This window comes from Corvus cornix, chromosome 21 (genome assembly GCF_000738735.6).
Source record: "Corvus cornix cornix isolate S_Up_H32 chromosome 21, ASM73873v5, whole genome shotgun sequence".
Classification (NCBI taxonomy): Eukaryota; Metazoa; Chordata; class Aves; order Passeriformes; family Corvidae; genus Corvus; species Corvus cornix.
In genome coordinates this window covers 409,043-420,128 of record NC_046350.1, presented here as the reverse complement: position 1 = coordinate 420,128, position 11,086 = coordinate 409,043, and the positions used below count along the sequence as shown (strand labels likewise).

General features: G+C 55.2%; 1 protein-coding gene across 1 annotated transcript; it reads left to right on the top strand.

Annotated features, from left to right (window-relative positions):
• The first annotated feature begins 44 nt into the window (after positions 1 to 44).
• LOC104697550 (chymotrypsin-C-like) lies at positions 45 to 2,207 on the top strand. The gene is made up of 8 exons (XM_039564132.1): positions 45 to 696; positions 813 to 904; positions 982 to 1,079; positions 1,164 to 1,289; positions 1,372 to 1,508; positions 1,596 to 1,741; positions 1,894 to 2,046; positions 2,136 to 2,207. Exons 1-8 carry the CDS (start codon positions 345 to 347, stop codon positions 2,151 to 2,153), a joined length of 1,122 nt encoding a protein of 373 aa, XP_039420066.1. The 5' UTR covers positions 45 to 344; the 3' UTR covers positions 2,154 to 2,207.
• The last annotated feature ends 8,879 nt before the right edge of the window (positions 2,208 to 11,086 follow it).

The following is an 11,086-nucleotide window of genomic DNA, read 5'->3' as shown; positions in this document are numbered from 1 at the left end:
GGGCTTGGGTGGGGGGAAGGAATCTGGGGAGTGGGGTGTGACCGTGGGCACCCGGTTGCCACCGCAGATGGTGGCACTGAACAGGGATGAGCCGTGGCTCATTGGCATGGGAAGCAGCAGAGACCTGATCGGAGTGTGGGGGCTCTCCAAAGCCATCGGCAGTGCTGCTGACACCTGCGCCTGTCCCACCCTGTGGCACCCGTGGGGTTTTGGCTGGTCTTGGCCACGTCAAGAGTGAGATAAGGGGACCTTGTGCCTGGGAGTGTGGTGGTGTGAGGGGGGCAGTGTCCTGGGGCAGTTGGTGCTCAGGGTTGGGGGCAGCAGAGCTGCCCAGCACCTCACTGATGGCATCGTGGGTGGGGGGCTGCCCACCAGCTTTGCGCCAGGAGGGACCTTGCCCATTTCCAGAGCAGGGCCAGGTGTCCCCGCCATGTCCCAGCATGGTGCCAGCACACAACGGGCAGATGTGGCCGTTCCCAGGTGGGACGCTGAGTGCGATAAGATGGGGCAATGAGGAGCTGAGGAGCCCCTGTGCCCCCAGCGTGGGACAGTCCCCACATGTCAGTGGCAGGCGGGGCCACTCCAAGGTCCCTGGCAGTCCGGACACCATAAGAGAGGTGAGCAGCCCCACCGCAGCACCTTTGGTCAGCACAACCATGCTGGGAGCCGTCTGTCTCGTCGTGCTGCTGGGCTACGGTGGGTGCAGGGGATGGGGAGGGCTCGGGGCAGCGGGGACAGGACCGTGGGGCCTGCCGTGGCCCTGGGCACGGGCACAGGCAGCCTCTGATGTCCCTTTGCCGGGTGCCACACAGCCTACGGATGCGGCCAGCCGGCCGTGCCGCCACAGCTGGGCGCCCGCGTGGTGGGCGGTGAAGATGCCGTAGCCCACAGCTGGCCATGGCAGGTAAGGGGGCACAGGGACGGGCATGGGGACAGGGAGGGGGACATTCCTGCTCTGACCCTGTGCCTCTGCCCTCACAGATCTCGCTGCAGTACAGCCGCTATGGGTCTTGGTACCACACTTGTGGCGGGACCCTGATTGCCCCCCAGTGGGTGCTGACGGCTGCCCACTGCATCAGGTGGGTGTTGGGGTGCTGGGGGGGATCTGTGCCATGGAGGTAAGATATCTGTGGGGTCTCTCATGCCCTCTCTCTCCCTGGCAGCTCTTCCTTGACCTACCGTGTGGTGCTGGGCAAGCAGGACCTGAGTGAGAATGACGAGCCCGGTTCTGTGGCCGTGGGTGTGGAGAAGATGATCGTCCATGAGAAATGGAACTCCTTCCTCATCATGTACGGGATGGGATGTGTCCAAGAGTGGGTGGGGGGCAACAAAGCTGGGGACCACATCCTCATGGTCCGTGTCCCCCTGTAGCAACGACATTGCCCTGATCAAGCTGGCAGAGGAGGTGCAGGAGAGTGACACCATCCGTGCCGCCTGCCTGCCGGACGCTGGCAAGATCCTGCCCAACGACTACCCCTGCTACGTCACCGGCTGGGGACGCATCAGGAGTAAGCAGAGGGTCCCCAGGAGGGTGCCCAGGGGGTCCCCAGGAAGGGGGTGTGTGTGCAGGGTGTGAGGTGTGACTGTCCTTGCAGCCAACGGGCCCCTGGCTGACGTCCTGCAGCAGGCTCTGCTGCCCGTGGTGGACTACGAGACCTGCTCCCAGAGGGACTGGTGGGGCAGCAACGTGCGCACCACCATGGTGTGCGCCGGCGGTGACGGCGTCGTCTCTGGATGCAACGTGAGTGTCACCACTGCGGCGTGGTGGGTGTATAAGTGGTGCAGAACCGTGGGCCCTCGGAGGAGAGGGGTGGAGCGGTGGTGGTGGAGGCCCAGGAGGGATGAGAGGTGTGCTGGCCCAGGAGCAGTGGTACAGAGCATCTCTCCGTGCAGGGCGATTCCGGCGGCCCCCTGAACTGCCAGCGCGACGATGGCATCTGGGAGGTGGAGGGCATCGTCAGCTTCGGCTCCGGCCTGAGCTGCAACATGATCAGGAAGCCGACGGTCTTCACCCGGGTGTCCGCCTTCATCGACTGGATCAACGAGGTGGGTGCCCCTTCCTCTGCCCCCACACAGGGGCTGTTCTTGCCCCACTGAGGGCCTTATCATGACCCCCCCCCGTGTCTCGTTGGCAGAAAATGAGCGCGAACTGAGGACGCAGCACGTGGAGATACAATTGTTGAGCAAGATAAAAGCGGAAGTGCTGAGCTGGCCTCACTGGTTCTTTTTGGGGGGGATGTGGTGGGGCTGGGGATGCACATGCAGGGCTGGGTCTGGTGATGCCAACGTTCTGCTTGTGTGCTGGGGAAGGTTTCCCTGTTGTGCAGTGGGGTTGGGCAGGGCTCTGGGGAGGTACATCCTGCAAGATGCTTCTGGTCCTCATGCCGTGGCTGAGCCAAGGGGCTCGAGGTTTGATGGGAGAGGGGCTGGGGTCTATCCACGTTGTTCAGGGGAGCTCCAGGGAACCCAGCTGGCCCTTGGGGACAATCTAGAACACTTGATAGCTCCCAGGGTGCTTTAGGGAACTTCACTGGCACTGCCTAGATGAGGGCAGCTGACTTTCAGTGGGGGTCTTGAGGGAACCAGGTTGGATTTGGAGGACTTGAAACTCGAGTCTGACTGGTTTGGGAGGGGTCGGGGTGCCTGCAGGAACTCCGTTGGAGACTGAGCCCTTGCGATCTGTATGGCACTGCCAGCTCCATCTCCAGGACCTGTGACGTGGCCCAGGAGTGGAGCATCATGCCACGGATCTCCTTCTGTGGTGGCTGGAGGAACAAGGTGGGCGGTGGGCAGCTGACAGGACCCCCAGCTGTGGGGTTCCCAGGAGGAGCCAGGGCTGCCCTGGGGGAGACAGGGAAACTTTTCAGGAAGAAGGCAGCGTGTGGGTGGGAGCAAGTGTGAAGGGGCTGGCCAGGAGGTGGGGGTGGGTGCTGCACCGTGAACCCCCGAGCAGAACCATCCACCACACCATCATCCCAGCCGGGATCCTCACGGAGTGAGGAGGAGGAGAAGGAGCAGGAACGGACGGCAGCACCTCAAGCTCGGTGGGGGACGTGATGGACGGTGCCTGGTTTAGGAGCTGTGGTGCCACTGGAGTGCTGAGCAGCACCGTCACCAGCCCAGAGAGCAACACTGGCACCTGCACCGGGCCTGGGAGTGCCAGCACGAGCCCTGGCACTGTGTGAGCCACATGGGGACTCTCCAGGGACCCTCTGGCACTCATCAGCCTGACCAAAGGTTTAGCAGGTGAAGAGGGGTGCGGGGAGGGAAATGGTTTGGATGGACAGGAAATGTGCTATGGCAAAGGAACTGTAGGGATCACCCCAAAGGCTATTAAAGGCCTGCCAGTCAGATGATGTGTGGAGGTGGCTGCTCTGCACAGCAGGATGGGGCCAGGTGCTCGGGACATTGGCATAGGATTGGCAGCAGGATCTGCTCTCTTGGATGGAGAGTTCCAGGCTGTCCATGGGAAGCTGGGCAATGTGGGGTGCCCCTGTCCCCTCTTGCATGTACACACATGTCCCATGGGGAGGGTTGTTGGGGCTGGGAGTGCAGAACCCTGGTGTCACAGCCTGTTGTATGTGTGCCTGTGCATTGTGTCCCATCCTCAGAGGGGGTCTGGTGGACACAAGAGCCCTGGGCAAGGCCCCAGAGTGCCACAAGCCCCTGTGCTGGGGCATCAGCCCTGCCCCACCCAGCCAGCCATGGGCACTCCCCTGCAGTGGGTGTCACCCCAACAACCAGTGTCCCCTTGCCCAGGAGGAGGTGGAGAGTTGTGGTCCCTCTGGGTGAAGAACCTTTTTCTAACATCCAGTCTTTCCTTGGACACAGCTCCAGCCGCTCCCCCGGGTGCTGTCCCTGTCACAGAGAGCAGAGATCGGAGCTGCCCCTCGAGAGGAGCTGCAGCCTCCAGTGAGGTCTGATCACAGCCTCCTCCATCTGAACAAACCAAGTGACTTCAGCCTCGACTTTTAATCTCTAAGGCTGCATAGAGTTTAATGCGTATTTGTTATACTTACATGTTAATTGTCAATTATTGTTATATTCTGTTCATACGCTTTATAACTGACACATTAAATCTACAAGTTAACCTAGGGAAGTGTAAGCTTTATTTTTGTTAAATGTGTAACACCTTATATACACTTTATAGGATGTCTCCATTATTAAGTATTTAACAATACGGGAGAATAAGGGGAAGTTTAAAAGAATACAGCAAAACTTTGTGAAGTTCATCACTTTTACTTCCCTATTGAAATATCAGTACTCATACAATCACTTACATAAAAATTACATCTTAAAAGTGGTCTTTACCCACTCCTGGAAATGAGAGCTCGGGGCACCTGCGAGACATGAACAAACTCCCCTGACACTGAGCAGCATCCTGATGCTGATGGCACAGAGCCATAGGGAAGCACGGCCCTGGCACACGGTGCCAGTCTATTACCGCAGGCCTGGTTCCTACGGTATATCACTGTGTCCCGCAGCTATAGGGAGGAGGAGGAGGAGAAGATCCAGCAGGCAGGAATTGTGCAGCAAGATTGATTTATTTAATTATTTTACAAACTCTTTTATAGACTTTTTTCTTCATAGTCTAATTGGACAAAGGACCAGCCACCCCTTGGGGGTGATTGGCCAAAATCCTAAAACATCCATTATCAAAATATTTTCTACTATACCATAAACAAGACTTTCCAAGGTTGCAGGTGGCTTGGTTGTTTACATTCCCTGCTACCTCTTCTGTGAGAGAGAAAAGTCTCTCACGGACTTAGAAAAATAACAAGAAGATCCTCACTAACAGCATTTTTGTACCTACAATTCCCCCTTTTTGTTTTATAAGATAACAACTCTACTATTAATCCTAAATAGAAATCTACATCAGTTATTAATTCTAAATATGTCCTTAAGGCTTTAACTATCTGACTCCATAACAAGAAATTTAAAATTCAGTCTCTGCTTGTGGAAGGACCATCCCAGTCTCTGCTTGTAGAAGGACCATCTGCCTGATGGTTGACATCCTGGTCATCATCAGAAGAGTCATTAGGCTGATGATCTACATTCTGGTCGCCATTTGGATGGTTGGCGTTCTGGTCATCATTTGGAGGTTGCCTGTTCTGCCTCTGCTGCCGTAGGTCAGGGCGAACGCATTTTGAAGGTAGCCACCGTATCCCAGTATCTGTGGAAACGCAAGCATACCCACGACCCCAAACGATAAGCTCATGAGGGCCTTCCCACTGGTTAGTGAGTAAATTCCGTACCCAGACTTTTGCCCGGGGCAGCTGTCTGTCGCCTGCAGACTGCAATGAGAGAAAATGATTCAGAATAACAGGATTATTTGAATTTTGTGGTACTGTAAGGTGATTAATTGTATACAAAGCTTTTGCTAGTCGGCTCTGTGGGGTTTCTCCATGCATTCCCCTTTTCTGTTTGTCCAAAACACGCTTCAAGGTACCATGAGCGCGTTCGACAATGGCTTGGCCAGTAGGAGAATGTGGGATACCAAAGGTATGGTCTACACCCCATAGGTGTAAAAACTGCCGCGTCTTCTCCGAGGCGTAGGCAGGACCATTATCGGTTTTCACAGAAGCTGGCACGCCCAGGACTGAGAAAGCCAATTTCCAATGGGCAATGACATCACGGCCCTTCTCTCCAGTGTGAGCAGTAGCCCACATAGCCGAGGAGAAAGTGTCAATAGACACGTGCACATATTTCAGCCGACCAAATTCTGGGATGTGAGTTACATCCGTTTGCCAAATCTGCAAGGCTTTTAGCCCTCTGGGGTTTACCCCGGCTGGCAAAGGCGCAGCGAGTCCGTGACAGTCAGCACAAGCGCTGACAATGTCGCGCGCCTCGGTTGGCGTTAAATGGAACTGCTTCTGCAGGGTATGTGCACTTTGATGGAAGAAACCGTGCGATGCCTTGGCTTGTGCAATTTTGTCAGGCTGAGGCCCTACCCACGCAGGGTTGGCCAGCATGTCAGCCCTGGCATTGCCTTCTGTTAGAAACCCTGGTAAATTGGTGTGGCTTCGAATGTGCAGAATGTAATACGGATGCACTCGAGCCTGAATCGCAGACCACAAGGTTTGCAACAGTGAAAACAGAGCCGCATTGTTCACCTCCTTCAGAAGTGAACAATCTAAGCGTTGAGTTATATCTGCTACATAAGCAGAGTCAGTAACCAAATTCAAAGGTTCCTGTGAGAATCGCTGAAAAGCCATGGTAACAGCCCTTAATTCAACTAACTGAGCAGAGCCTGACTCGTGTTCCTTCAGCACCTGCCATTCCGATCCCTCCTTCCAGGTAACAATGGCTTTCCCAGTTTTCCCTGAACCATCCGTAAAGACGGTGGGTCCTTGCACCGGCACTCGGCTATTTCTCGGCCGCAAGGAAAGTACGGTCGATTTTGCCAGCTGCAGTAATTTATGGCTGGGCAGATGGTAAGTGATCTGCCCTGAAAAGTTTTGCAGCGCGCTTTGCAAAGGAGCACTATGGATGAGGCTCCACTCAAAGTATTCCTTTGAGATCGGAATGACAATTACTGCAGGATCCGCAGCCATCAGTTGCAAACACCGTTGACGGCATTTGATTATCAGAGAAGCGACCAATTCAAACACTGTGGTCACCGTCCTTTTTGGCTGGTGAGGCAAAAAGACCCATTCTAGGATATGCAAAGGATCAGGCCATTGTGCATTCCACTGGCCAATGATACCTGTAGGATGGAGGTCTGGAATAGTAATGTAAACAGTGATAGCAATGGAGGGATCCACTCGATAAACCTGACGAGCAGAAACAGCCCGTTGGACCTCCTGCAGCGCTTGCCGCGCTTCCGGAGTCAACTCCCGAGGTGAATTCAGACCAGGGTCCCCTTTTAATATATTAAAAAGAGGGGAAAGCTGCTCTGCAGTTAGACCTAAATAAGGTCGTAACCAATTGATGACACCCAACAGCTTTTGAGCATCATTCAAGGTTTTAATTGAATCCGGGAATTGCACCTCTTGGCGTTGGATAATTTGGTCCAAAATTTTCACTCCTAAATATTTCCAAGGAGGATGCTGTTGAACTTTCTCCGGAGCTACCTCTAATCCATAGGCATGCAGAGCAGCGAGCAGCTGAGGCTGTATTCTCAGCAGCTCGTCCCGAGTGGACGCTGCCACCAGGATATCATCCATGTAGTGGTAGCAGCGTGCATCAGGAAACTGCTTGCGAACTCCGGCTAAAGCTTGGGCGACATACCACTGACAGATAATTGGGCTGTTCCTCATCCCTTGAGGGAGGACCTTCCATTGGTATCTCTTAGCAGGTTCAGCATTGTTAATGGCAGGCACAGTAAAGGCAAATTTTGGTTTGTCATCAGGATGCAAAGGAATTGTGAAAAAACAATCCTTTAAATCAATGATCAGGATGTCCCACCCCGTAGGAATCATGGTGGGAGAGGGCATGCCAGGTTGCAATGCCCCCATACCTTCCATTACTGCATTAACTTTCCGGAGGTCCTGCAATAACCTCCATTTCCCTGATTTCTTCTTAATTACGAAAACAGGAGTGTTCCAGGGGCTAGTAGAAGGTTCAAGGTGCCCCTGTTGCAACTGTTCCTGAACCAGCTGATGAAGGGCGTCTAACTTCTCTTTTGGTAGGGGCCACTGCGGCTCAAAGACTGGTGTGTCAGTCAACCACCGCAAAGGCAGTGTAGGATGCTGTGCGCCCTTACACACAGTGACCCCTGCTAAAAATTTGTCCCAATCCGTACACCCCAAGCTGCCAACACATCCCGCCCCCAAAGGTTAAGGGAAGTGGTAGCAACATAAGGCCTGATTGTAGCTGTGTGCCCCTCTGAGTCCTTCACCACCACAGGCCGTTCGCTTAGATAGCTCTGTGTGGATCCTCCTAATCCTGCGATGGCCGATCCCACCGGGGCTAAAGGCCATGAGGGAGGCCACGCAGAGAAGGAGATGATAGTTACATCAGCACCCGTATCAATCAAACCTCGAAGCTGAATCCGGGGCAGACGGGCGTTCGGCAGGATCAGGGTACATGTCATCTGTGGCCTTTGGTCAGAGATGTCTGCAGTCCAGAAGGCCTGCGGAAGTCCCGTAGATCCACTGCCGTTATCTTCGTGAGTTTGTTGCTCTATCCTGGGGACACAAGACTTAAAAGGCACCAATTTAGCAAGGCAGGTCTTTTCAGGAATAGTTACAGGGGGTTTTTGCGTGGAGACCATAGCGCAAATCTGACCTTTAAAGTCAGCATCAATAACTCCTGAGTGCACTAAGATTCCTTGATGGGCAACATCAGGTTTTCCCACCAGCATCGCACTGGATCCCTGGGCTAAGGGTCCATATGCATCCAAGGGAACCTTATAAATACCGCTAGAGTCTAAGACGACTGCGGCTGCGGTGTGGACGTCAAACCCGTCTGATCCGTGGGTGCCGTCTGATCCCTGGGTGCCGTCTCTAGGGTGGCTGGGTAGGCCTGTGCCTGTACCTGTGCCACTCTCTGGGGGAGCGACTGCATCGGAGAGCAATTCCCCCTCCTTGCACCCCGGCGGAAGTTTCCCGACAAAGGCTGACCATTGGCATGAGTCCGGGATCTACAGTAGCCCGTGCAATGCCCTGGCCTGCCACACCTTTTGCACTGGGGGATTGGTGTGTTCTCTTTTTGGCTAGGCTTAGGCCGCTTCCGTTTCTTCACCTGTTTTGGTTGCTTTGGTTCACGACCAGAAGATGCGTGAACAGGCTGCAGGAACGCAGCCAAAGCAGACCTTTTCTGGTTCCCAGATCCCACCTTAGCGCAGGCTTCGACCATGTCTGTTACCTCAGGATCCCCTGGTAAGGCATCTATGATTTTTCTGCACTCCTCGTTTGCGTTATCTCTCACTAACTGCCTTAACAACAACTGTCTTAACCCGTCATCTTCAACCTGCTTCTCGAGAGAAGCAGCAACTTTCTCTACAAAAGAAAGGAATGACTCTGATTTCCCTTGAACTATTTCAGTATATCGCTTTCTGGGTGCTGACAACTCTATGGTTTTCAACAGGGCAGCCATGCCGACCTGTTGTGCTTGCTGCAGGATGCTAGAGGGCAAGTTACCCTGTAGGCTGGGATCAGAGAAGGGACCAGTCCCCATCAAAGCATCCACTCCTGCTGTCTGTCTAGGATCAGCAGCAGGGAGCTGCAAATTTGCTAATGCAGTCTTCTTGGCCAGCTTTCTCCAGGTTGTCTCAAAAACTGTAAATTGTACAGGTTGAAATAGAATTTGACCTAAGTGTCTGATATCAAATGGAGAAAGCAAATCTGTATTTATCACCCTTATTATTTGCATAACCTCAGCAGAACCCAGCCCATATTGTGCCACCTTGGATTGGAGGTCCTGGGCAACTTTCCAAGCAATTACCTCATGCTTGTCATGCTCTCCTGAATCTGGGAGAGCCTTATACACTGGGAAAGCTCGGATCTCTTTTGGGGAACCAGTACCATCCTGAACGTCGGGCACAGCCTGCGGATGGAGTGTAACAGCTCCCCGGTTACCCCCAGAATCCTCAGATCTATTTGGCAGTCCAAGGATTTCTAATAACCTCCAGTCACCCTCCCCCAATGCTTGCACCTTAAGAGACTCTAGGAAGCGATTACGATGCGTCGGACGCACTGTTACCGTGCAGTCCGGAAAGGTCCAAGGGCGAGACCGGCGCAGCCTTTTTCTTCGCCGCGCGGCTACAGCCGCCTGACGACCTGGGGCCAGAACCTCATCTGCCTCACTGCCTGACGAGGAATCATCAGGCAAAGGCAACTTTGGGGTGCTGGGAGGGAACAGAAATGTACGGGGAGGGGAGGCACTTTGGCTAAGTTCGCCAGAGCCAGAACAGACAGGACAGACTGCAGCTGGCTGCGCGGCAGTTTTTACAGCAGTCTCTTTACAGGAGGCCGTCTCGGCCAGATCCGACCGAGCCGGTACTGAAGCTGCAGCCGACTCTGGGGCTACGGCTGCGCCCGGCGCCGCGGCTGTCTCCCGCACAGCAGCCGCGTTCGGCACGGCCGCCGCTTCCGCTGCTGTTTCACGCTCCCCGGGCGCGCTCGGCGCCGCCACCTCTGCCCGCCGCTCAGCAGCCGCCGCCGCTTCCGGGTTTTCCCGCGGCAGCGCTGTTCCCGGTTTCGCCGCCGGCCGCGCCGTTTCTCAGCTCAGAGCTGCGTCTCCCGCTTCTGGCGGGGGGGCACGGGCCGCACGGCCGGTGCTGGCGCCGCTTGCGGCACGGGCTCAGGCATTCGCCGCTCTAACAGGCTGAGCAAGTCCTCCATCCTACGGGATAGGTTTCGCAGCTCTGCCAGAAAGGGCAAATGCTGCATAAAAAGGTCCATGGTTCGGTTCTGCGACTGCGCAGAACAGTCCAGCGCCAGGGAGGGCAGCGGAGCACAGCCAGGCAGTCCCGGGGGGGGCACGCCCGGCGCTACGCCCGCTAAGTTAGATCCAGGTGCATACGGAACCGAACTAGGACGCTCTCTGGGCGTCCAGTTGGCTAAGCCGCTGATCTGCGGCCCTGGATAAGCCGTGGCTGCCGTCCAGCCGAACGGCAAGGCAGGCTGTGCGCCCTGCCTCTGCCCTGACCCCCCGCCTCTGCCGGCGCGGGGTCCCTGGGGGCTGCGGAGTCCTGAGACTGTGCAGGGTGAGCCGGCGCAGGCTCTGCCTGTGGAGCCGGGGGGGTTATTCCGAATCCACCATCACTTGCCCCAGAAGCCCAGTCAGCGGGGCCCCCCTCGGACATTCCTCCGTCACTTATCACCGAGACAGGCGATCCAGCCCTGCTATCACAGTCAAGGGCTGTCAGCAGAAAAAATAATGAACGCCAGGTTTTGTATAATCCTAACGCTGCCGGCTCCCCAGTCGGGAGCTCGTGTCGGACAGCAGAGCCGAGTTCCTGCCATAAGGCAAAGTCCAGGGCAGTATCTCTGTCCATGGAAATCCCTTTTAAAGTAGCCCAGTCTAATAATTCCCGAACTGAGTTTTCAGGAATGGAGGTTTGCAATATGCTAAACACACCTTTCCAGACCAGTACGACAGCGTCGTTCTGTGAGCCGCTGTTCGCCATTTCTCAGTTCTG

Coding starts and splice junctions, on each gene's coding strand:
- LOC104697550 (XM_039564132.1), top strand. CDS start 345: ATGGCATCGTGGGTGGGGGGCTGCCCACCAGCTTTGCGCCAGGAGGGA. Junction 1,290..1,371: donor TGGAACTCCTTCCTCATCAT/GTACGGGATGGG, acceptor GTCCCCCTGTAG/CAACGACATTGCCCTGATCA. Junction 1,509..1,595: donor CGGCTGGGGACGCATCAGGA/GTAAGCAGAGGG, acceptor CTGTCCTTGCAG/CCAACGGGCCCCTGGCTGAC.